The 26,907-nt window shown below is 50.1% G+C and overlaps 1 protein-coding gene across 9 annotated transcripts in view; it reads right to left on the bottom strand.

Moving 5' to 3' along the window:
- Positions 1 to 26,907, bottom strand: part of HUWE1 (HECT, UBA and WWE domain containing E3 ubiquitin protein ligase 1) — a 907,188-nt gene that overhangs the window by 533,366 nt on the left and 346,915 nt on the right. For 7 of the 9 annotated variants that reach the window (XM_029607938.1, XM_029607967.1, XM_029607972.1 and 4 more), the window contains 4 exons: positions 26,585 to 26,707; positions 19,884 to 20,118; positions 19,551 to 19,781; positions 13,464 to 13,586 (listed from right to left, as the gene is read on the bottom strand). In XM_029607938.1, the coding sequence (XP_029463798.1) occupies positions 13,464 to 13,586; positions 19,551 to 19,781; positions 19,884 to 20,118; positions 26,585 to 26,707 (712 nt within the window). The remainder of the gene's footprint in view (positions 1 to 13,463; positions 13,587 to 19,550; positions 19,782 to 19,883; positions 20,119 to 26,584; positions 26,708 to 26,907) is intronic. The other 2 variants (XM_029607945.1, XM_029607989.1) reach the window with 1 other exon arrangement.

Here is a 26,907-nt window from a genome sequence, read left to right as displayed (position 1 = left end):
GCGGACTCTGTCCTATACCCCTGAGGTGCCACCTAGTGTCCGCCAGTATTATACTGTACCCAAGCAGAAATAAAGATATAAAAACCAGAACTGCCAACTAGAAAAATTACCTCCCCCCGAAGAGCAGAAGATATGAAACACTGCAAAAACCGCATGAATCAAACAAAACATGCCCAACAACAGTTCCCTAAAGAGGGAAAGTCAGTAAAACTTGCAGAAAGTTTGACCAGCCACCAGCCGAGCAGACTCTCCATCTTCTCCCCGGGCGGGCATCTGGACTGATCTGTGGTACTACAGGAACGAAAATTAGCAGGTAAGAACCAATTTTCCTTTCCCTGTACGTACCCGGATCAGTCCAGGACAGCTGGGATGTACCAAAGCTTTCTCAACCAGAGTGGGACTGAGAGAGTCCCGCTCAGAGCACACTGGCACCAAAAGAACCGGGCTCTGGAGCCCTGACATCAAGCCGATAATGCCTTTCAAAAGTATGCGGAGACTGCCAGGTAGCCGCCCTACAAATTTCCTGTGGCGACACCTGCTGACACTCCGCCCAAGAAGTCGACTGAGACCGAGTGGAATGAGCCTGGAAGACCAGACTGAATCGGCCGACCATGCACCAGGTAAGCCGAAGCTATCGCCTCCTTCAACAAACGTGCAATCGTGGACTTAGAAGCCTTCTGCCCTTTTCTGGGCCCACTCCACAGCATGAAAAGGTGGTCCGAAAGCCAAAAACTGTTAGTCACTTCCAAGTAACGCAATAGAACCCTCTTCACGTCCAACTTCTGCAAATCTCTAGACTCTGGACAAGAAGAGTCCACCCCCGCGAAGGAAGGGAGCTCCACGGACTGATTCAAATGAAAGGAGGATACCACCTTCGGGAGAAAGGAAGGAACTGTTCTCAAGGAGACCCCTGCCTCGGAAATCCTCAAGAAAGTCTCCCTGCATGATAAAGCCTGTAGCTCGGAAACCCATCTTGCGGAAGAAACAGCCACCAGAAAAACTGCCTTCAAAGTCAGATCCTTCAAGGTCGCACGTCGCAAGGGCTCGAAAGGGGCGGAACCAAGTGCTCTAAGCACCAAGTTCAACCTCCACGATGGGAAAGTACTCCGGACCAGAGGACGAAGATGCTTAGCGCCTCGTAAGAAACGAACCACATGCAGCTGAGAAGCTGACGCAATCCCCTGCACCTTCCCTCGAAAACTGCCCAGAGCCGCCACCTGCACCCACAGTGAATTGAAAGCCAAACCCTTGGATAGGCCTGCCTGCAAGAAATCCAGGACTTCCGGAATAGACGGTCTGGATGGCTGTACCTGGTGGTCTATACACCAGGACTCAAACACGCCCCAAACTTTAACATACGCCATAGAAGTAGAAGTTTTACAGGAACGTAAGAGCGTGGTCACCACCGCATCCGAATAACCCTTACTCCTCAACCGACACCTTTCATAAGCCATGCCGCTAGACAAAAGCGATCTGCCTCTCTTAAATAGACAGGGCCCTGCTACAATAGCGTTGGAGACGGACGAAACCTCAGTGGACTGTCCACTGCCAGATTCAGGAGGTCCGCAAACCACGGGCGCCTCGGACACTCCGGTGCCACGAGAATCACTCTTCCGGCATGCACCTCGATGCGGCGTAGGACCTTTCCCACCAATGGCCATGGGGGTACACATACGACAGAATGTCTTTGGGCCAGGGGAGGACCAGGGCATCCACCCCTTCTGCCCCCGATTCTCTTCGCCGGCTGAAGAACCAAGGAGCCTTGGCATTGCCATGTGTTGCCATCAGATCCATGGCCGGTCTGGACCACCGGTCGCACAGAAGACGAAAGGCGTTGTCGGAGAGTTCCCACTCCCCGGGATCCAGTTGGTGATGACTGAGGAAATCAGCCTGGACATTGTCTATACCGGCAATGTGAGACGCCGCTATCCGGTAAAGATGCTGCTCCGTCCAGAGGAACAAGAGCTGGGCTTCTGCCGCCACTGGACGGCTCCTGGTGCCGCCCTGACGACTGATGTAGGCTAGCGTCGTCGCATTGTCGGAGAGCACCCTCACCGATCAGCCCTCCACCAGCGAGAGGAGGGCTTGGAGCGCTAAACGAACCGCCCTGGTTTCCAAGCAATTGATCAACCAGGCGGCTTCCTGCCTGGTCCATTGGCTCTGGACCGCTGTATCTCGAAAAAACCGCTCCCCACCCGGAGAGGCTGGCATCTGTGGTCACTACGATCCAACAGGGAGTCTCCAAGTCCATCCCCTGACAAGTTGTGCAGCGAAAGCCACCACTGAAGACTGGAACTCGCCTCCCCCGACAGGGGCAGGACAATATGGAAAAGCTGCGAGCAAGGATTCCAACGGGACAACAAGGCTGACTGAAGAGGATGCATATGTGCAAACGCCCACGGCACGAGGTCGATGGTTGAGGCCATGGAGCCCAGGACCTGCAAATAATCCCAGGCTGTGGGTTGAGTGAGAGATTGGAAATCCGCCACTTGTGCCGTGAGCTTCAAAATCCTTTCTTCTGTCAGAAATACCTTTCCTAAGGCAGAATCGAAGTGAGCCCCCAGGAACTCCAAGGTCTGAGAGGGGACCAGATGATTCTTCTCGGGGTTGACCACCCATCCTAAGGAGTCCAATATCCAGAGTACACGCGTCACCGCAGCTCTGCAGAGGCTTTCCAACTTTGCTCGAATTAGCCAATCGTCCAGGTAGGGATGGACCAGAACTCCCTCCCGTCGCAAGGCGGCCGCAACCACCACCATCACACCTTGGTGAATACCTTGGGTGCCGTCGCGAGACCGAACGGAAGGGCGCAGAACTGAAAATGGCACCCAGGACCGCAAACCACAGGTACTTCTGATGGTCCGGATGTATGGGGATGTGGAAGTACACCTCCATCAGGGTCCAGCGATGCCAAGAACTCCCCCTTGTGCACTGACGCTATGACAGAGTGAAGTGTTTCCATCCAAAAATGGGGTACCCTCAGAGCGTGATTTACCCGCTTCAAATCGAGGATGGGGCGAAATGTCCCGTCCTTTTTTGGTACCACAAAGTAGATGGAGTAGTGCCCACGCCTTAGCTGCTCTGCGGGCACTGGAACTATGACCCCTATATCTTGCAGGCACCTTGTACCGCCTGGCGCTTTAGGCTGTACGCACAAGGGGACACTATGTAATGGTCCTATGTAACGGCACAAGGGGACACTATGTAACGGCGTAGCCGTGCTTGATTATGCCGAGGACCCATTGATCGGAGGTCAGTTGGGTCCACACCTCCCGGAAACGAATTAATCTTCCCCCGATTCTGGGAATGAAAGGGTGGGCCGGCCTCACTTCATTGTGCAGTCTTGGAGCCCCCTGGTACGTACAGGGAAACAGGCTTTATCTACTGACCAAAGGGCAGCCCACTCTCCAGTTGCCATGATCCTCTAGCTGCTAAGTAGCCAGCAACCCCCTTTGTGAGTTTTGTGTTTTGGGGTTTTTGGTTTTTTTTGAAAGATTACTGCAACAACCAGAAACTGGTTCAAGATTTTAAAGGGGAAGAAGCAGACATACCCTGAGAACAAGGCAGGCAGGCAGGAAGGTAAGGAAGAGAGTGCAAAATCTTTATCAGTCCCCTTTTAACCCCCTTGGGTCCTGGACTACACCACTGAAGGAGGAAGCACAAGGCTGTGGATTTGAATTGGCTCTGAATACTCAAGGAAAGTAGAGCAGAAGATGGGGGAGGAGAGAAAGAGGGAACAAAAAACTCACACAGGTGAGGTGGCCTCCTGCGGTGCTCCACTGAGGGAGTGGACCTGAAGCTATCACTTCAGGAGCTGCCAATTACACAGACATTCTCTTCGCTTTAGGGCCATGCTGAACTGAGGGAGAGAGAATTTATCTGTCGCCTTGGGAGCTGTTCAACAATTTTCCTGTTCATCTGTCCTAACAAAGCCTTCACTTCCAGCATAGGAAGCTTGTCCACCATCTGCTGGAGAAAGAATACTGGCAGGCTGGTGTCAGGACAGAGGAATATAAAGAAGTGACATCAGCAAGTCTATTCTCTGCTGGTTGATGTGCATAACCCATATGTCCAAACTAGACTGACTGATGAAAACGACGATCCAGTTTTTACTGCTGTGCAAAAGAAAATTATTCCTTACCTGCTAATTTTTGTTCCTGTAGTACCAAGGATCAGTCCAGACAGTGGGTTATCTCCCCCTTCCAGCAGATGAAGTCAATTAGAACTTTGAAGGATGAGGTCTTCTGGTGACGACGTCAACCGGAGCGGAGGGAGAAGCTTGAGCTCCGGGGTCCCCTGCGGGTCCCCCCCCAATTGCCCTAAAACAGCCGACATATTGAGTAGCATTTGCTTCGGGGGGTTTTGCTGGCAGATGGACCCCCGAAGCCGCTGTTTATAATTACCTAGGTGGCGGATGCGGGCAGACTGCAGCTGGGATCAGAGCAGCAGCGGCGCGGCCAAGATGGCGGCCCGCGTGATTAAGATCGGTAAAGATGCAGCACAGCACATTTTTTGGCAGAAGACCTGTGGCCACCATCCGGGGATCCGATAATGTGCCTGATGGGACAGTGCTACAACGCAATCTGTAGGAACAGCTGCCGGACCGGGATGGCCCCATTCTTCAGTGGTATAGTGAGTGCACCCATTGGGGAGCGGGGGCTGGAGCCTTAGAACTGTCTTCCAAATTTAATATTTTGAATCTTAATATATTCTGGGCCCAGCCTCTATTCTATGGTGTGGAGCGCAGCTGGCCAGCAATGGTTAAATGCTCTATGGAAGTTTGAAGCTCGGCCTTGACAGGCCCCTGCACCAAGGGTGGTGGCTATTTGAAATCCCAGGCATTGCTGTTGTACTCAGTTGGTTATTTGGAATTCTCACTCACCGATGTCTCAGACTGTCCTGTTCGGTCTTACTGTAACAATTTGCTGACTACTTGGATCATTTCTTCCCAGATATCTCATCTTGCAATCCCAGGCCTTGCTGTTGCACTCCGCTGCCTGTTTGGAGTTTTCATTTTAAGATGTCCTGTACTGTACTCTCTGGTTGCACTGTTACACCTTGATGCTTGTTTGGAATATTGCTTCTCAGAGCTCACATATTGCAATCTCAGGATTTGCTGTTGTAATCCGCTGATTATATGGACCTTTCTTACTCAGATGTCTCAAACTGTATTCTCTGGTTGCGCTGTTGCACCTTGAAGATTATTGGGAGTATCACTTCCCCGATATCACATATTACAATCTCAAGCTTTGCGGCTGCAATCCGCTGAATATATGCACCTTTTTTTTTTTTATCAGAAGTCTAATACAGTATCCTCTGGTTGCACTGTTCCACCCTGATGATTACTGGGAATATTACTTCCCAGATATCACATATTGCAATCTCAAGCTTTGCTGTTGCATTCCGCTAAATATATGGACCTTTCTTTCTCAGATGTCTTATACTGTACTCTCTGGTTGCGCTGTTGCACCCTGCTGATTAATTGGAACATTCCTTCCTAGATATCTCATCCTGCACTATCAGGCCTTGCTGTTGTACTGTTGCCCAAGGGGTCCACCCTTACCATTTGGAGGAAGGGGCGATGCGCCAGAGGGGCATGCGGAAGAGTGTCGTCTGTCGGTCTCACGTCCCTGCTGTCAAGATGGCAGAGGCCCCTGCAGGCGCAAAGGTTCTTAATTCGCTGTCTGCAGATGCACTTCAAATCTCTCAAAGTGACACAGCAGCCTTAGACCTTCGTCTCACCAAAATACAGGCATCTATGGACGATATCAAATTGGCGTTGGAAGGTCAGACAAAACGGTTGGATGAAGCGGAACATGTTCTGTCGGACCATGGAGACCGGCTGGGCGAGTCGGAGCGCAGTGTGGAAGCGCTACAAGCTACCCAACGAGACTTGCTGGCCAAAATTGAAGATTTAGAAGACAGAAGTCGGAGGAACAATATCCGTATTATCGGAGTTCCAGAGTCAGTCAAAGACAGTGAGTTGTCCAAATTTGTGGAATCTTGGTTGCTGAGACAACTGGGTCTGGAGTTTTCTGTGACGCCGATGGTCTGCGAACGAGTTCACCGAACTGGAATCTTACGGGAAGGAGCAAACATACCCAGACCGGTGCTAGCGAAAATATTGAACTGGGCACATAAAACGCAGATCATGCGAGCGTCTAAGCAGGCGTCCATGGACTTTCAAGACCATAAGATACTTCTATTCAATGATTTCTCAGTGGCGACAGCGGCACAACGAAAAACCATGTCCCCGGCGTGTACAGAGTTGCATAAGCGAGGCATCAAATTTGAGTTGCTTTATCCAGCTAAGCTGCGAGTTTTCCATGAAAACAAGGGTCTCTTCTTCACCTCCAGAGATGCTGTGGACAGATTTATAGCTACCTTGCCAGCAACAGGGGAAGAATAAATGCGGATTGTTGTAAGGAAGCCCTTTTTGTAGCGGAATAGAGGGAGGAAAGCCGAGGATCCTCTTGGGGATCGACGGGACATGTCACGCATTTTTGTAGCTGAAGCATATTCTCATCTGACTATGCTATGGTGTCCGAGACCCTGGAGTGCAACTGACAAGTCTAGGTCCCCTTGATGGGGGGGCCACGTGGCTTCATTATGCCTCTAAAATGCTGTTAATGTTGCTTGATCCTTTGTACAAGTTATGTTGTCGTTTCGGGGGGGAGGGGGTGTAGGGGGCCTTCTTTTCACTACTGCTTCCAGGAATGGGGGTGGGAGGAATGGCTCTGAGCCTCTTGGGGCAGGTGTTCGTGTTGTGGGTTATGTGTGTCTGTGAGTTGGTATTGGCTGTGGTTTGTGTGGTGCGAATGGTGTGCTTGGGTTGAGAAATTCAGTCTGCTGAGTCTGGGGTGGGAATCCTGGGAGACATCCCTCTCATCTGGGTGATAAGGCAGTTTTTTGTGGCCATTGACCTATATTTTTGGAGGTCATTTTCTCATGATCCTGGGGGCTTAGGCTGGGGAGCCCCGGGATCTCTTTTTGTTGCCATGGCGGCTCTGTCGCATCCTATTGGTACTATTTTTTAAGTACTTTCGGCTATGGCTACAGTAAAATGTTCATCCCTTAATGTAGATGGCATACACTCCCCTATCAAACGAAAAAAACTCCTTATGGCTTTCAAACGTCTGGGGTCGCAGGTTGTGTTCCTTTAAAAGACTCACTTGTCAGCGAGTAAACATATCAAATTACAAAGAGAGTCGGTGGGGCAGTGTTTTTTCTCCTCGTACTCATCCAGAAAACGAGGGGTCGCTATACTCATTCATAAACAACTGCCTTTTCAATCTGAATGGGTATGGCACGACCCCGAGGGTTGCTATGTCATAGTCCAGGGATTGTGTAATCAACAAAGAGTGGCTTTGTGTAATGTATATGCGCCTAATGTCTATCAATATGAGTTTTTCACTCGTCTAGTGGGGATCCTTGGTGAACTTTCTGATTGTGCACTTTTGGTGGGAGGGGGGATTTCAATATGGTAGCCAACAAATTGGAAGACTGCAAACCTCCTAAATCTGTAGAACCTAATGACATTCATAAAGGCCCTAATTTTATATGCCATGAATTGCGCCTGTTGGACATTTGGAGGGCATTGCATCCTGGAGAGCAGGATTATACTTTTTTTTCACATCCTCACGGGTCCTATTCCCGTTTGGATTATTTTCTGATTTCGGAATTCCTGTTCCCCAGGGTGACAACTGCTACCATAGGCACCTTTGCCTTATCAGATCATGCGCCAATCTCTGTTACCGTAACATTGGGACGTACTCCTAAGCCCCCTTTTTCTTGGCGCATGTCCCCCGGGCTGTTCTTGGATAAGGAGTTTTCTCACTGCCTTGTACCCCGTTGGGAAGAATATATGCTTCTAAATAATACTTCTGATATCACACCACAGGTTCTATGGGAAGCAGGTAAAGCAGTAATGCAGGGACACAATATAGCCTATGTTGCTACCCAGAATAGGAAGCGTAATGCTGCTATTCTTAAACTAACTGAAGAATTGAAACAGGCACAGCTCCAGCATATTAGTGCCATGTCAGAATCTAGCAAGTGTGAAGTAGATGAGCTGAGGGAAACTCTACAAACGCTCTTGTTTCAGCAAGCATCCAAGTCTATGAGATATGATAAATATCAATTGTATCGCTATGGTAATCGGCCCAGTAAGTTGCTGGCCAGTTTGGTTAGGGCGCGTGGCCCCAAATCTCTTATAACAAGTATTAGGGATAGGTTTGGGTCCAGTCAAAACACTTCAACAGCAATTATGGAGCGTTTTCTGGAATACTATAGTGGGCTTTATGGGAAAAAGGATAGCCATATCCCATCAAGAGTCTTGCTTTTCTGATCTTCCTTGGCCGCACCTTACTGAGGCGCAGATTCTATCGTTAAATATGCCTGTAACTGATTCTGAAATTCATGCCGTTATACACGGTCTCAAGTTGGGTAAGGCGGCTGGACCAGATGGCCTGGGGCCGGAGTTTTATAAGATTTTGAAATTCCCCATTTTACCTGCACTACGATCAGGAGAATCCTGTTACCCTCGCAGAAAATCAATCCACTATAGTGTTGCTCCCCAAACCTGGGAAGGATTTACAGGAAGTGGGCTCGTATAGGCCTCTCTCTCTTATAAATGGGGACTTAAAAATATTGGCAGCAGTGCTGGCGGCCAGATTGAGTCTCCTTTTGCCCTCCGTAATACATGGTGACCAAATCGGCTTTATTAAGGGGCGTCAAGGCGTTAAAAATGTGAGGCGCCTGACTGACCTATTAAATTTTCACTCTAACACCGAAGCCCTGGTGCTGAGCTTGGATGCCAAAAAAGCTTTTGATTCCCTCTCATGGGACTATTTATTTTGGGCTTTGCAAGCTTATGGCATATCAGGCTCCTTTTTATCTTGGTTGCAAGCCCTGTATGCTAATCCGAGTGCCAGGTTACTTATCAACGGTACTTTGTCAGAAGCTTTCCCTATACTATGTTGGGTGTGCCAGGGATGCCCTTTGTCCCCTCTTATTTGTATTAGCCTTGGAACCTCTGGCTATTAAGTTGCAGTTGGAGGATAGGTTTCGAGGCATCTGTATAGGCCATCACCAAATGAAGTTAGCAATGTTCGCTGATGATGTTTTGTTTGTGGGGCAACCTCAGACCAGCATCCCTGTCATTATTCAATGTTTTAATGTTTTTCACTCCATTTCGGGACTGACCATTAATTTCTCTAAAGCAGAAGCGCTCGCTCTTGACCCTGGGGTACAACAACATTGGCAAGGAGGGTTCCCGTTCACGTGGGCTCCGAATAAACAAATATTTGGGGGTATGGATTTCGAGACCCTTTGGATCTTTATGCTTTGAATATAAAAAGCACACTGGTAGACTTGGATGCTCAACTGAAGGCTTGGCGCTCTCTGCCCCTCTCTCTTTTTGGTAGAGGTGCTCTTATTAAGATGGTCCTTATGCCTAAGCTCCTTTATAAATTGCATATGTTGCCCTGCTGGCTTTCTAGCAGAGATTTAAAGTGGTTGCAGTCTTCTTTTCAAAAATTTCTTTGGACAGCGAAAAAAGCGAGGTTACGCTATCAGATGTTGATGTCTCAGAGAGGAGAGGGTGGACTTGGCCTGCCGGATGTTCGGTTATACAATGCGGCCTGCCAACTTCGATTTGTGGGGGAATGGATCCTTGATGAATATGCATATTGTGAGGATGGGTTGGTTATCAGTATGGTTGCACCTTGGTCCCCTTTGTACCTGATTCAGGCTAGTCCTGGGGCTTATAGGACATTAAATATCCCTCGTACTCTGGTACAACCATGTCATCAGGCCTGGCGATGGATACGGTCCAGAGGAAGACTGTCGGGTCTTTCTTCTCTTTTCATGCCATTAATGGGCAACTTGGACTTTCTTCCAGGCTGTGACAACTACTTTCTTTTTGATACATGGCTGCAGAAAGGTTTAGCGTTCATTTTTTGCTTCTATGTTCCGGACTCGCCAATGGTACATGATTTTGCATTTTTGGCCCGAGAATATGACTTACCAGCTAAACATTTCTATGCATATTTACAGACCCGTCACTATCTTCAATCCTTTCACTGGACTGAGGAGTCATATCGTCAGGAGTCAGCCTTTACACAGCGTTTTTTTTTGATAGGGCATTAAAGCATAACTCCATCAAAGGTTGGTGCGAGTTTGGTAAATCATATCGCTCTGCGACACATGTGGCTTCTTTGGCGCGCTATTGGACAGAGGCGTGGAACATGGATATATCTACTTCTTATCTGCTTTCATGTTTTAAGCTTATGCCCAAAAGCCTACCAGATCTCTCTCTTCAGGAATTACAATTTAAGATTTTGCACCATATTTTTTGCGATGATGTTCATCGTTGCCGGATGGGACTGCTACCCAACCCAAAATGTGTTAAATGTCATCAGGTGACAGGTACTTTGGCACATAGATTGTTTCTATGCCATTTTTGGACGAAGGTCCTTGCAGTAGTAGCTCAATGCACTGGCTCATCTATTGGACGGGCAAGTTACTTCTCTCTGGTTTACGTGAACTCTTCCCTCTTACAAATTATCTTTGGATAAATTTGGCCATACGGCCATATTACTGGCATGCCGTACGATCTTGGCTGACTGGATAACACCAGATAAGACGCCCAACCTGCGGGTGTGGTTTGGGCGGCTGGCCTTTTCAATGCAAATGGAGTGACTGGTTGCCATGGACAGTGAGAGAGAAAGGGATATCCTATACCAGTCTTGTTGGTCAGTTTGTTATGGCCTACTGCAGTCAGACCTTCAATCTACTTTAACCACCGCTGGTTATCATCCCTCTTGGAAATGACTTGCTTTGAGATCATTGTACATTACAAGGATGACTGAACTCTGCAAGGGCATGTGTAAAGTTGTTTCTTTTTACCAATGTTGGACAGTGTTAGTTATGGGAGGGGTGTTATGTGTAGTGTGTGGAATGTTAGTGGACGTTTGTAGTGTGACTGGGTGGTGGGTTATGCTTGGCGTTTAATCTGTTTCTCTTGGTCAGGAGGGCCACAAAAGGAGAGTCCACGGGGTGTTATAATTGACCTCGATATCCTTGGAAATTGTTCTTGAAATGTGTCATCTTGATAATATTTGATTTCAATTGTGCACTATTCTCTTAAGTTTGGGTTCTGGATTGTACCTGTGTTGCTCTCTAATAAAAAAAAGGATTTTGACAAAAAAAAAAAGAACTTTGAAGGATGCTTCCTTATAAGGTAGTGCACCCTCTACTAATCCTCAATATGGAGTATATCAAAGCAAAGAGGAAAATCAGGATGGATCAAGAACAATAAAATTAAGTAACAAATAACAGTGTGCAAAAGGCACAAAACAGTGTCAAATAAACTTGCAGAATGAACCATTAACTAGCCAAAGGAAAAAAGGCACTGAAGAACAATTTGAGCAGAGAAGCAATCCCAAACCCAATAAAACAGTCAGGGAGGGTGTCTGGACTGATCCTGGGTACTACAGGAACGAAGATTAGCAGGTAAGGAATAATTTTCTTTTCCCTGTACATACCAGATCAGTCCAGACAGTGGGATGTACCAAAGCTTCCCTACGTAGGGTGGGCCCCGGAAAGCCCTGCTCGAATGACCCTAGATCCAAAGGAGCCAAAATTAGGCGACTGTATGTGTAGACGATAATGACGAGCAAAGGTATGTAACGATTTCCAAGATGCCGTTCGACAAATCTCCTGGAACGAGACAGATTGCATCTCCGCCCAGGAAGCAGCCTGAGCTCGAAGAGAATGGGCCTTGACACCCGCTGGAGGTTGTCAACCCGCTCCAATGTAGGCCACAGAGATCGCCTCCTTCAGCCAGCAAGCAATGGTAGTTTGACGCCTTGGACCCCCCTTCCTCGGACCATGCCAGAGAACAAAAAGATGGTTCGACAAGCGAAAATCATTAGTGACTTCCAGATAGCGAATGAGGATATGCTTGACATCTAGCTTGTGTAGATCCGCCGATGCGTCCACTGAGAAGGACGGAAGCTCTACCGTCTGATTCAAGTGGAACTCTGAAACCACCTTGGCAGAAAAGCAGACAGTGCGCAAGGAAACTCCCGAATCCGTAAAACGAAGATAGGGCTCTCTGCACGAGAGAGCTTGAAGCTCCGAGATTCTGCGGGCAGAACAGATAGCTACCAGGAAAACAGTCTTGAGTGATATCCTTGAGGGTCGCGGAACGCATGGGTTCAAAGGGTGGACAGACCAAGATTCGGAGAACGAGATTAAGACTCCACGAAGGATAAAGAGCGTAGACCGGGGGTTTCACGTGCTTCACCCCCCTGAGGAATCTGATGATATCCAGGTGAGAGGAGAGGGAAGTTCTGCTGGAGTCAAGAGAATACTGAGGATTAGTAGAGGGTGCACTACCTTATAAGGAAGCATCCTTCAAAGTTCTAATTGACTCCATCTGCTGGAAGTGGGAGATAACCCACTGTCTGGACTGATCCTGGTACGTACAGGGAACACCACTCACTTCAGAAAGTTTTCCCTGCAAGTGCATCAGCTGAGCCACTAGTTGCTGAAAGAGGCCCTGAAGATCCAACCCTAGAGAAGGGTTCACAGATGGAAACAAGTCACAAGGATGTACTCCTAGCTGGGCTAAATACGTAGGAGTGGTATTTGTTTCTCAGAGTTATTTTGCATTCCACAAACATCTGCTCTTCCAGGTAGCATGCACTAGTTTACTTTGTCACAAGCTTTACTATGTAAATCATTAGTGTGCATTACAGTGGCTCAACACATGCCACTACCTTTGAAGACACCATAAATGTGGCAGAGGCAACCAGAAGTAAATCCCCCCCCCCAAAAAAAAAACCCATTATAAACTATGACATTCAACTATGCTAAGTCCCCAGCTGCAAAACTTGTTCTGTGGTGTCTCTGCTAAAATGAGGACTAAGACAAATGAACACCTAAACAAAAGGGGAGGTAAATCACTCAGCCTTTTACTCGGTTCCTGGTTTCTAAGATGGCAACCATAGGGCTAAGTAGACTGAGAAAATGGTGGCACAAATCCCCCCGTCACTCATTGACCAGCATTAAACACAACAGTTGGTTCCTGAATGTGTTAAGACATCTTCTGAACTGGTGCCAGTTCAATTGTGCCATAATGGTGAAAAAGAAGAACAGTGTACGTTCAAAAGGAGCTTTACAGCATCTTTTTGCCAAAGCACTGCTGTCACTATTCACCCAATGAGAGACCAGATTCAGAAAGGATATCAACAGGAGGTAGCACATCCAGCAGAGAAGCAACATTGCATCCTTCGTGCTATTATACAGTCCTACAACCAGCATTTAGAGGCTGCCCTGGAGCACAATAGAACCTCAAATCATAGGAAGGTTGCTATTGGGTAAAGCAGAAGAGAATGGAGATGTAGTTCCTAGATACAGGAGAAAAAGCTGGGATTCTTGAACAAATGCAAGCTTACCCGAACAACTCCTCCCATAAGAGGTGGGGGGTGTGTCAACAGGTACTCTGTGGCCTGCTCCATGGTACTGGTGTTCAGCAGGGCCTCCATGGCATGCTCTCTTGTGAAGCCCATATCCATCAGCTGTAGGGGAGGAAAAAAAAAAAAGATGGTACACATTAGGGGACACAGCCTGAAAATGGAACCAGCTGACATAAGAAAATTATTCCTTACCTGCTAATTTTCGTTCCTGTAGTACCATGGATCAGTCCAGACAGTGGGTTATGTCCCCAATCCAGCAGATGGAGTCAGCCAAAGCTTTGAGGGGGCGTCACCAGGAGTGCTACTACCCCCTCTGCAGGAGTTCAGTATCGAGAATATCCAAGCCCGAGTAAAAACAAGAACCCCCATATTGGATCAAGTTTAATGAACGGCAACAATCAGCCGTAGAACCCTTCCCACCAACGGGTGGGGGGACAAAAGGTCAGCGTGTCAACCCCAAAACAGAACTGTGACAAAACAGGGAAGAACTGAGCAATCATGAGAGACAGAAAATACTACCGTCCCGTATGAGAAAAACCCCGTCGAGCAGGAATAGGACCCAAATGCGGTGGGCGTCTGGACTGATCCATGGTACTACAGGAACGAAAATTAGCAGGTAAGGAATAATTTTCTTTTCCCTGTACGTACCTGGATCAGTCCAGACAGTGGGATGTACCCAAGCGTCCCTAAACCGGGTGGGGTCCTGCGAGACCCGCTCGTAGAACCTGCTCACCAAAGTGTCCAAAGACCGAGGAAGCGAGGTGAAGACTATAGTGTCTGGAGAACGTGTGTAACGACTTCCAGGTGGCTGCCCTACAGATTTCTTGAGAGGAGACCGAGCGGGTCTCCGCCCAAGAGGCCGCCTGAGAGCGTGTAGAATGCGCAACAATACCGGGCGGGGGAGTCCGTCCCACCCCAATGTAGGAAGCGGCAATGCCAGCCTTCAACCATCTGGCAATGGTCGTCTTCGTGGCCTGAGCTCCCTTCCGAGGGCCGGACCAGAGGACGAAGAGATGGTCAGAAGTCCGGAAATCATTCGTAGCCTCCAGATAGAGGTGCAGGGTGCGCTTGACGTCCAGAAGCCGGAGAGACCTCGGTTCCGAGGAGGAGAAGGAAGGGAGCTCCACCGTCTGATTCACATGGAACGCGGACACCACCTTCGGGAGAAAGGAGGGAACAGTGCGAATCGAAACCCCGGAGTCCGAGAACCGGAGGTAGGGTTCCCTGCACGACAGGGCCTGCAGCTCCGAGATGCGCCGAGCGGAGCAGATAGCCACCAGAAACACCGTCTTGAGAGTGAGATCCTTGATCGTCGCATTCCGCAGTGGTTCAAACGGAGGTCCAGACATGGCCCGTAGCACCAGGTTGAGACTCCAGGAAGGACAAGGATTCCGCACCGGAGGCCGCATGTGTTTGACCCCTTTGAGAAAACGGAGAATATCCGGGTGTTGTAGCCGGGATCCCCCGTCCCGCAGGAGCGAGCCAAGGGCGGCCACCTGAACCCGGAGAGAGTTGTATGCAAGCCCCTTGTCCACCCCTGCTTGCAGGAACTGAAGTATCTGAGGAACCGAAGCCTCAGCGGGACTCGTGTTCAGGCCGGCACACCACAGCTCGAACACCTTCCAGACTCGCACATAGGCTACCGACGTCGAAGTCTTCCGAGAACGCAGCAGTGTTGAGACTACCGCCTCCTGGTAGCCCCGGCGCCGGAGGCGGCGCCTCTCAAAAGCCAGGCCGCAAGACAGAAGAGTTCTGCCTGGTCGAAAAATACCGGGCCTTGGTGAAGGAGGCGGGGGAGATGTCCTAGACGGATGGGTCCGTCGATCACCAGTTGGATCAGGTCCGCAAACCAAGGTCGTCTTGGCCACTCCGGGGCGACGAAGATCACCGGTCCCTGGTGGACCTCTACGCGGCGGAGTAGTCTTCCCACCAGTGGCCACGGCGGGAACGCGTAAAGGAGCAGGTTGGCCGGCCACGGGAGTACGAGAGCGTCCACGCCCTCCGCTCCCCGCTCTCTCCGGCGGCTGAAGAACCGGGGAGCCTTGGTGTTTCGTGCGGACGCCATGAGGTCGAGGTGGGGGGATCCCCACCGCCGAACGAGCAGCTGCATCGCCTCGTCGGAGAGGGACCATTCCCCGGGGTCCAAAAACTGACGGCTGAGGTAATCGGCCTGGATGTTGTCCACGCCCGCGATGTGCGAGGCCGCCAGACGGGCCAGATGCCGCTCCGCCCACTGCATCAGCATCTCTGTTTCGAGCGCGACCTGCGGACTGCGGGTGCCGCCCTGCCGGTTGATATAGGCCACCGTTGTCACATTGTCCGATAAGATCCTGACCTCCCGGTTCTGGAGGAGAGGCAGGAAGTGCTGGAGCGCTAATCTGACCGCTCTGGTCTCCAGTAGATTGATGGACCACTTTGATTCCTCCGAGGACCACGTTCCTTGCGTGGCGCTGCGGTCGCAGACCGCTCCCCAGCCTACAAGACTGGCGTCGGTGGTTACCACGACCCAATTTGGCAGATCGAGAGACACGCCGCGGGCCAAATTCTCCGGATTCATCCACCAGGTCAGACTGTTTCTGGCAAACAGCGGTAGGGGAAGGAGCACCTGGTAGTCCTGCGAAAGCGGCTTCCAGCGGGATAGAAGCGCTCTCTGTAGAGGCCTGAGGTGCGCAAATGCCCAAGGGACCATGTCGATGGTGGAACCCATCACCCCTAGGAGCTGCAGGTAGTCCCAGGAGGTGGGAACAGATAACGCAGAAAACCGTTGTATGTGTTCCCGTAGAGCTTGCGCCTTGTCCTGGCGTAGAAAGACCGCGCCCACACGGGTGTCGAAGGTCGCCCCCAGGAAATCCAAGCGCTGCGAGGGCACCAGGGAGCTCTTGGAAAAGTTCACCACCCATCCTAGGGACTGCAGAAACTCTATGACTCTGGCCACCGCCTCCTGTCCATGCCGAAAAGACTTCGCTCGAATGAGCCAATCGTCCAGGTAAGGATGAACTAGGATCCCCTCCTTCCGCAAGGCAGCCGCTACCACCACCATGATCTTGGTGAAAGTGCGCGGAGCCGTTGCCAGCCCGAACGGGAGAGCCACAAACTGGAAATGTTGATCCAGGATCTTGAACCGTAGCAGACAATGATGCTCCCGGCGAATGGGGATGTGGAGGTAGGCCTCCGTCAGGTCCAAGGAGGCCAGGAATTCCCCCCGATGCACCGCCGCGATCACGGACCGCAGCGTTTCCATGCGGAACCGAACCACCCGAAGTGATTTGTTGACTTCTTTCAAGTCCAGAATGGGCCGGTAGGAACCGTCCTTCTTTGGCACCACGAAGTAGATGGAATAATGGCCCGAGCCCACCTCTCCGAAGGGCACGGGCGCAATGGCGCCTATCTCCCAAAGTCTGTCCAGGGTCAACTGCACCGCCTGTCGCTTGGTGTCCGAGCCGCAAGGGGAGAATATGAACCGTCCCTTTGGAGCGCGTACAAACTCCAACGCGTAACCTTGTCCGATGGTGTCCAAGACCCACTGATCCGAGGTGATTCGCGCCCACTCCTCGTAGAAGAACGCCAGTCGCCCCCCGATCCTGGGGACGGCGGAGTGGGCGAGCTGAACATCATTGCGAGGACTTGGGCGGAGGTTGTCCAGCTGCGGGGGCGGGACGCGCGGGGCGGCGCCCGCGAAAGGAGCGAGACCAGGGCTGAGACCTGGGGGCAGAGGGCCTGGTTGCCGCCGGTCTGTAGTTCCGGTAGCGCCGTTGCGCCCTGGCTCTGGTCCGAGAGGACGGAAAAGTCCTGGTGGAACGATACCTGTCCTCCGGCAGGCGATGAACCGCATTTTCCCCCAGCGTCTTGATGATTTGATCCAAATCCTCCCCGAACAGGAACTTGCCCCTGAAGGGCAGGGAGCCCAGGCTCGACTTGGAGGATGTGTCCGCCGCCCAGTTGCGGAGCCATAGAAGGCGCCGTGCCGCTACCACCGAGGCCATGGAGCGGGCGAGGACCCGAAACAGGTCATAGGAGGCGTCAGCGCCATAAGCAACCGCCGCTTCCAGTCTATCCGCCTGGGCGGCCTCCCCAGCCGGTAGGACCTGAGAGGTGAGCAGTTATTGAACCCAGAGAAGGCTGGCCCGCTGAACCAGCGAGCTACACATCACCGCTCGCAAGCCTACCGCGGAGACCTCGAAGACCCGCTTGAGGAAGACCTCCAACTTGCGATCTTGTGCGTCTCGTAAGGCCGCACCCCCTGTCACTGGGATGGTTGTCCTCTTCGTGACCGCTGTCACCGCGGAGTCCACTTTCGGTACCTTGATGAGATCGAGAAAATCGTCCGGCAGTGGGTAGAGCCTCTCCATGGTCCGGCTGCCCTTGAAGGAAGCTTCCGGGGCATCCCACTCCCCGGTGAGAAGCTGGAGGAAAGAATCATGAATGGGAAAAGCCCGAGCCCTCGGCCTCCGGGCTGCCAAGACCGGATCCCCCTTCCTAGAGGAAGTGACCACAGCGGGCGCTACGGGCGCGGGCGGCTCCGGTGGTGGATCGAGGTCCAACTCCTTAATAACCTGTGGCAGGAGGTCCTCCAGCTCTTCCCTCTGGAACAGAAGCAGCGTGTGCGGATCATCACCTTCTGAAGTGGAGTCCCCTTGACCCGGGTCTGCCGGATCCGATCCAGGGGAACCTGGTCCTGTGCCCGCAGTCCCCGAGCTTCCCGGGAGCCGGGCGCGAGCGGGAGGGAGGGGGGCCCCCACACCCGCCGGAGCGGGGGGGGCCGGGGGAGGCAGAGGGGCCCCCGCAGGTAGGGAGGGCCGCGGTATCTTGTGTGGAGGAGGCCCCGTGGGAGGCTCAAGGCTCTGCAGATATGCCGTGTGCAGCAAAAGTATAAACTCTGGGGAAAACCCCTGTCTCCCGGAGGGGGGCTCCGAGGGGGGGGGCCCCCGGTGGGACTGTCTCCGGGTCCGATTCGGGGAGTAAATGTGGCGGGGACTCCCCCGCATCCCCGGTCCCAAGCGCCGTCTGTTCCCCTTCAGGGGGTGCAGAGTGTAAAATGGCCGCCGTTCCCGCCAGGAATGGGGGAGGGGCCGGCCCCCGCCGCCCGGGCAGACCTGCTAAGCGGGGGAAATCGATGAGGGGCTGCGAGGTGCCCTCCCCCCTGGGGAGACACCTCGCACAAATGCCCTCCCTCGAGATCCGCGAGCCCAGCTCGCCGCAAGCAGAGCAGCGCTCTGGCCGCGGCATCGGGGCTGAGCAGGAAAAACAGGCCCGGCAGAATAAACCACCCGGCAGAGCCTCGGGGGGGGCCGAGAACGGAAGCGCCGCTGCGGGAGGGGGCCCGGACGGCCTGCACAACACGAAAGGAAGAAAAACGGCACCGCGGGGGGGCCTCCTGGCCGCGCGACCCGCCGACGACGCTCTCCCTGCCTGCCTCTGCAGCCCACGAGGAGCCGCGAAAATGGCCACGGGCAAGGGAGAGAAAACGCGGAGGGGCCGGTCCTAATGTCCTCCGCGAGCCCCTCCGTCGAAGATCAGCTGCAAGCAAGGAGAAAAGTAAAGGCAAAACAACACTTACCTACCCCGCTCGCAAGGAGAGAAGAAGAAGAGAGAGCAAGACAAACACCGAGGGAAGCCACGCCTCCCAATTAGAGCCCTCTAAACTTTTTTTTTTTTTTTTTTTTTTTTTTTTTTTTTTAAACAAACTTGATCCAAAAAGAAGTAGGCAGAGAGAAAAGCAAATCAGAGAAGAAATACAAGAACTGCCTGAGGTAATCGGGAGCAACCCGGATTCACTACTCGCATCTGCTGGAGTCAGAAGATACTGAACTCCTGCAGAGGGGGTAGTAGCACTCCTGGTGACGCCCCCTCAAAGCTTTGGCTGACTCCATCTGCTGGATTGGGGACATAACCCACTGTCTGGACTGATCCAGGTACGTACAGGGAACTAGGTGCTGCCCTGCTGCTTTCAGTTCTCTTCTCAGGAACAGTCAGACCTTAGAGGAACTTCAACTATAAATAGCTTTCCCCTCTGTTCCCCATTCCATTCTTACCCTATAAGTTACTGTAAACCCTAATTCACACTCCCACCTGCTGAAGTTGTTGCTGGTTCACTTGAGGCTCCCTGCGGGCACCACTCTCTTCCTGTCCAGCCTCCTCTTCCCGGCTGCCCTCCTTTTCCTTGCTCAGTCGTTCCCGGATGACAGGCTCCCCTCGCAAGATATGACACAGTATAGCAAGCATGGACTCTGCCATGCGGCCCCCATACACCTTCAGAGGCTTTCGATTCCAAAGGTTCTTGATGCAAGTGAAGGCTGCCTATGGGTATCAGAGATTGAGAACAAACATTTATTGTGCATCTCCATACTCCATCAATGCTAACAGCCTACGTCTGGTCTCTGTTACGGGAAGCTTGCTCACCTTCTGCGTCACCACCAAGAAACGCAAGGCACTGAACTGGGGGTAGTTCTGACCACTGGGCAGCTTAGCTGGCAGGGAGTGGGGCGACTCCAGCACAGTGGTTGGATTCACCATCTTCTCCACTAGCATAAGCCAGGCATCCAGGAACTCCCCTGTCCCATCCGGAAGCTCTGTGTGCTCCAACCCCTCTGAGATAGAGACCTTCCCCCCCATAGAGAGAGCCCAGTTGAATGTCCTAGGAGAAAAGAGAAAATAGATTAAGCAAACAGAGGTTACACATGACTCATGTATAAATGAAATTAGATTTCACCCCTCCACCCAGGCTCTACTAAGTCCCCAATGGGACTGAGAACCCCTTCTTCACGGGCTCACTCTCATGGGTGCACCAGGAGCCTGGCACTAAGTTGTGTGAGTGCTTACTACTGCATTACCAGTGAGTTATACCATCTGAAGGCAGAAAAAGCAAAATTGCTTACCTTGCAATAGGTGTTATCCCAGGACAGCAGGATGTAGTCCTCACATATGGGTGACGTTACTGAGGGAGCCTTATTGCGGGAAAACTTCTGTCAAAGTTTCTAGAAATATTTGACTGGCACTGTGAGGCCACTGAGCATGCCCAGCATGCCATGATATTCTCTGCCACAGGGGTCTCACTCTAGTCTCGTATGTAGCAATAAGCTTTAGCAAAAATAAAATAATAAAAAGAAATGTGACCCAACTCCGTGGGGTGGCGGGTGGGTTCTGTGAGGACTACATCCTGCTGTCCTAGGATAACAACTATTACAAGGTAAGCAATTTTGCTTTATCCCAGGACAAGTAGGATGCTAGTCCTCACATATGGGTGATTAGCAAGCTAGAGGCTGAGTCATTTCGTAGAGAAGCAACAGTGAAGTATTGTTGAAATTGAGTCAGCCGAAGATTACAGCAGGATGGTTGTAGAAGGAGTTGGGATTAAACTGGAAACAAGTTCTTTAAGACAGATTGTCCATAGGCTGAATCTTGTCGTCCTTGATGGTCCAAACAGTAATGAGCTGCAAAGGGGTGGAGAGAACTCCATGTTGCTGCTTTACATATGTCAAGAATTGGCACTGAACGATAGTGTGCTACTGAGGTTGACATTGCTCTTACTGAATGTGCCTTTACTCACCCTTGGAGAGGAAGGCCTGCTTTTTCATAGCAAAACTGTATGCAATCTGCTAGCCAATTGGATAGAGTATGTTTACCCACTGCTTTACCCGGTTTGTTTGGATCATAGGAAACAAAAAGTTGATTGGATTTCCTGCGGACTGCAGTGCGGTCTAAGTAAAAAGCCAGCGCACGCTTACAGTCCAAGGTATGTAAGGCTGTTTCTCCTTGGTGAGAATGAGGCCTTGGGAAGAATGTGGGTAAAACTATGGATTGGTTCAAGTGGAATTCCGTAACTACCTTGGGAAGGAATTTCAGATGTGTACGGAGAACCACTTTCATGTAGGAATTTTGTATAGGGTGAGTATGTGACAAGTGCTTGTAACTCACTAACCCTTCTAGCTGATGTAATGGCTATGAGGAAGATAGTCTTCCATGTGAGAAATTTAAGATCACAGGAATCTATGGATTCAAAAGGAGAACGCATAAGCTTTGTTAAGACCAGATTCAGGTCCCATTCTGTGACTTGTGGCCGAATTGGTGGTTTAAGTTGAGTTAAACCTCTCATAAATTTACTGACGAGAGGTTGTGTGGATATTGGTGCATCTCCCATCTTGTTATGGTAAGCTGAGATTGCACTTAAATGGTAAGCTGAGATTGCACTTAAGTGCAATCTCAGCTTACCTTACTGTAACAGATGAAGTCTGGAGACCAGATTCTGAAAGACGGTATAAGTAATCTAGTAGAGAAGTAGTGGGGCAAGTGAAAGGATCAATATTCTTTTGTCTTCACCACAAAGTGAATCTCTTCCATTTCGAAGAATAGTTATTTCATGTGGAAGGCTTAAGTGAAGCTATAAGCACTTGAGATACATTGGTGGAAAGATTGAGTGGTTGCAAAATCAAGCTTTCAACATCCATGCTGTCAGGGATAGGGATTGAAGGTTGGGATGGCGCAACCGCCCCTAATCCTGAGTTATGAGAGTGGGAGCTACTCCTAGACGAATTGGATCCCTGACTGAGAGGTCTAGAAGTGTGGGAAACCATACCTGTCGAGGCCAATACGGGGTTATGAGGATCATGGTCCCCTTGTCCTGGTGTAGCTTCACTAGAGTTTTGGTTATGAGCCGTATTGGAGGATACCTGTGTAGAAGGCCTGAGTTCCAAGGGCGAGCAAAGGCGTCCTTGCTTGGCTGGTTCTTCTGTGTGTGTAGAGAACAGAATCTGTCCACTTTGTGATTCAGATGTGACGCAGAGAGATCTATTATTGGTTGTCCCCAACGTTGAAAAATCGTGGTCACTACTGAGGGATCCAGGGACCATTCGTGTGGTTGGAACTAGCGACTGAGTCGATCCGCCACTACATTGTGAATGCCTGCCAGATAAGTGGCCCTGAGGGAGATTGAGTGGTTCAGGGCCCAGTCCCAAATCTGTGCAGCTTCTTGACAAAGGAGATACGAGCCCGTACCTCCTTGTTTGTTGATATACCACGTGGCCACTGTGTTGTCTGTTTGGATAAGAACAGTTTTGTGTGAAAGGCAGTCCTTGAACGCATGCAGTGCATAACGTATAGCTCGAAGTTCTAGGAAATTGATTTGAAATGTTGCTTCGAGTTCCGTCCAAGTACCCTGGGTTTGGAGATTGTGTATGTGAGCTCCCCAACCCAAGGTGGATGCATCTGTAGTTAACGTTATCTGTGGGACTGGTTGTTGGAAGGGTAGGCCCCTGCGCAAGTTGTCCTTGTTCGCCCACCAAAAGTAGGGATGAACGTAGCTGGTGGGTTACTTGGATTGGAGAGGACAGTGGTTGAATGGCTTGGATCCATTGTGATCTTAAAGTCCATTGAGTTATTCTCATGGCTAGCCTTGCCATAGGAGTGACATGAACTGTGGAGGCCATATGGCCTAGTATGGTTAGAAACTGATGAGCTGTTACTTGATTCTTTGAGTGAATCGAGTTTGCCAATAAGGATAGTGTTTCTGCTCGATCCTTGGGTAGAAAAGCTTTTGAGAGGATTGTGTTCAATTCTGCTTCTATGAAATGGAGTAGTTGAGATGGAGTAAGATTGGACTTTTGGTAATTGATGAGAATACACATGGAGTGGAGTACCGTAATGGTGTGATTGAGAGAAGACAGAGCTCCTTCTTGAGATTGACTTCTGATGAGCCAGTCGTCTAGATATGGAAAGACGTGGACACCTTGGCTTGTGCAAATGTGCTATTACTGCCAGACATTTTGTGAATACTCTGGGAGCAGAGGTAAGTCCGAATGGTAGTACTCTGTATTGGAAATGTTGATGACCCACCATGAAGTGCAGGTACTTGCGACGAGGAGGGAATATTGGAATGTGAGCATAAGCGTCTTAAAGATCCAGAGAACAAAGCCAATCTCCTTTTTGAAGAAGTGGAAGCATGGTGCCCAGAGAAATCATTCTGAATTTTTCTTTTTTCAGGAATTTGTTGAGATTTCTGAGGTCTAGGATGGAACGTAGGCCTCCGGTTTTCTTTGGAATGAGGAAATAGCGGGAGTAGAATCCTCTGCCCTGCTGAGATCGGGGCACTGGTTCTACAGCCCTGGCTTTCAGAAGGGTGGATAATTCTACCTGTAACTGAAGTATGTGATTTTCATTGAGATGAATTAGAGTCGGTGGAAAATCTGTAGAAAATGAAAGGAAATTTAGTTGGTATCCTCGAGATATTATGGAGAGAACCCATTGGTCTGTTATTGGTATCCAATTGTAAAATTTGGATAATCTGCCACCAACTGGGAGTTCTGGTCGAGGATTTGAAGATAGGCTGAGTTCTCTGGGTGAATTTTCAAAAACCTGCAGCAGGACCAGTTTTTGAAGCAGGTTGTGGCCTAGCAGCCCTTTGCTGACGTGGTTGTGGTCTCTGTTGGGTTCTAGATGGTCTGGGTCTAGATGCAGGAGGGTAATATCTCCTTTGACGATAGAAAGGCGTCTTGTGTCTTTCCGTGGAGGCCTACGGGTAGGATGCGCAGAGGGGTCCTGTGGGAGGGAGGATAGTTGTCTCAATGTTTCTGTGTGCTCTTTTAATTGAGACACAGCTTCCTGCACTTTGGATCCGAATAAATTGTCTCCTATGCAGGGGAGGTAAACTAATTTTATCCTGGACCTCTGGCCTAAGGTCTGAGGCCTTGAGCCAAGCCCACCTTCTGGCACTAATGCCTGATGCAGCTACCCTTGAAGCCGTCTCGAAGCCATCGTAGGCAGCTCTGACTTCGTGTTTTCCGGCTTCTAAGCCTTTGTTAACAATAGTTTGTGCAGCCTCCTTGTATTCATTTGGAAGAGATGGAATAAATTCTTCAATTTGTTTCCATAAGTTCCTTTGGTATTGGGTGATGTAAAGTTGATAGGATGAAATCCTAGAGTTCAACATTGCACTCTGAAAGACCTTGCGACCCAGGGAGTCCAAAAACCTGTGGTACTTTCCTGGAGGATTTGTAGAGTGGACTCTTGTTCTTTTAGATCTTTTCTGTGCTGATTCAACAACTACTGAATGGTGGGGTAGTTGTGATTTTTGATATCCAGGAGTGGATTGCACTAAGTAAGTGGTGTCCACCCTTTTATTTACTGGAGAGACAGAACAGGGATGTTCCCAAAGACGATGCTGTAGTTGTAGGAGAACATCATGTATGGAAATTGCTACCACCTGTTTTGGAGGGTCAACGAATTGCAAAACCTCCAAGGTCTGTTGTCTCGAATCCTGCTCTGATTCCAATTTGAAAGGGATAGAGTCAGCCATCTCCTGCACAAATGTAGTAAAAGTAAGATCTTCTGGAGGAGATTGTTTTCTAGGATGTGGTGGTGAGGGATCAGACATAGGCTTCTGATGAAGTATCTGAGGCAGTGTCACTCCATGTATCATATTCTGGAGTTTTTGGTTGTGGTACTGCAGATTTAGGTGGAGGAATAACACCAGAAGGCCCTGGCAAAGGGCCTTCAGGAGAAGAGTCCTCTTCTTGTGGGTCACTTAGGAGAGAATCCAATAAATCCTGGTATCTTTTTTGTAAGAGAATATAGTGCTGCTTCTGAGGATCCTGGAGCCCCAGGAGGAAGTGGCACCGTTGATGTAGTCTTTGGCATCGAAGGTATCTGTGTTTTCGATGTCTGTTTAGTGGGTATCGTTGATGTACCACTTTTCTTTTGTGACGGTGCAGCAGTAACGATAGGCACCGAGACTGGAACCGATGACGTCATCTGAATCTATGTAAACTCCGAAAAAAGAGGAGGCATCGACAGACTGTGTAGTCGTGAGTGGCATCGCTGCGAGCGGCATCGGGGATTTCCCCGGCATCGGCGGCGGCGCCGGTACTAAAGCTGTTATCGGTATCGATTGTACTGGCATCTGTGACGTCCCAGATAGGGAGGAGGTCACCGGCGTGGTTGCCGGCAGATTTTATCGCCTGCAGTACCGCTTTCATGAATGCCATCAAGTCTTGTGGTACTGGGGAAACGCTCAGCACCGGTGGAGGCGGAGAGTATTATAGGTTCCACCGAGGGAGGTCTAGGTGACGGCGAGGTGTGTTTGTGTTTCGGCCGCTTTTCAGACGGTTCCTCCTGGGAGGGAACCGACGGCGATGTCGAGGCATGACAATGCCTATGCTTATGTTTAGGCCTTACCTCGGTCTCCGATTGCACCAATACTGTCGACGGTGTTGGTGAGGTTTTGTACCCAGAACTGTCTGGTCGACGTTTTTTCAAGAGAATTTTCTTGGTACCTGCCACCGGTGAAGATTTTGATGAAGTAGACAGTGAAGGAATAAGTTGCAGGTGAAAAAGTTGATCAATTTTTTCCTGCCGAAGTTTTCTTCCTTTTCGGTGTCATTTCCTGACATTGCTGACAGGAAGAAATATCGTGGTTCTCACCTAAACAGACGACGCATTCTAGATGCGGGTCTGTGACCGACATGGTCCGATTACAGGCCGGGCATTTTTTGAAGCCTGAGGCCATGGTGATATCGACGGCTCTCAATGAATGAGAGAAAAAATTATTAGAGTTTTGAGTATAAACGCTGAAAAAATATCTCACCAGCCGGTGAGAGAGATAACGAGTGAGATCCCGTGAGGGAGAGAAAATTTTTAAACAATGACTTTTCAGTCAGAAACTGAGTAAAATCTCAGAGGCTCTGATGCTCAGCATTGCAGAAAAACGAAGACTAGAGTGAGACCCCTGTGGCAGAGAATATCATGGCATGCTGGGCATGCTCAGTGGCCTCACAGTGCCAGTCAAAAGTTTCTAGAAACTTTGACAGACGTTTTCCCGCAATAAGGTTCTGTCAGTGACGTCACCCATATGTGAGGACTAGCATCCCTGCTTGTCCTGGGATAATACTGGGGTTTTTTTTCTGTGTTGCACCACCTCTATGCAGTGCCAATGTCACAGAGGAACTCTGTGCTTTGCCTTCATCTGCTGGTAACAGTACATAACCCACTTGTATAGAATGGACTGGTGTAGCAAGATGAAATTGAAGGAGTGATTAGGAAAAGCAAAACAACTGTGAATAAAAGACAAGGAAAAGAAAAGATTCCAGCAGACAAGTGCAAGAGAATCTTACTCAAAAAGTGCATTGTGGCCACCGGAGCATAGAAACTTCTGGAGCATCAGGTGGTACGGGTATTTCCTCTCATCAAAGAGCATGGGTGATGTGAAGCCCACAGAGCAAATGAAGAAGGTCAGCCTGTGGGAAAAAGTTGGATACAGCTAAGTGGCAAAACACTACCATCCTCCTGTTGCCAGTAAGCTAGGAAAGCAACCATTAGTTTCAATTACTGGTCAATCATGGTGCTACTTCCTGCCAGAACATCCCAGTCCATCAGGTATACAACAGCGCTAATATTTATTTATGCAGTTATGTCCCCAAATAGAGATGGTTTCTAC

The sequence above is a fragment of the Rhinatrema bivittatum genome, chromosome 1 (assembly GCF_901001135.1).
Source record: "Rhinatrema bivittatum chromosome 1, aRhiBiv1.1, whole genome shotgun sequence".
Classification (NCBI taxonomy): Eukaryota; Metazoa; Chordata; class Amphibia; order Gymnophiona; family Rhinatrematidae; genus Rhinatrema; species Rhinatrema bivittatum.
The sequence above is the reverse complement of the archived record's forward strand: the minus strand, read 5'-3'. Positions and strand labels throughout refer to the sequence as shown.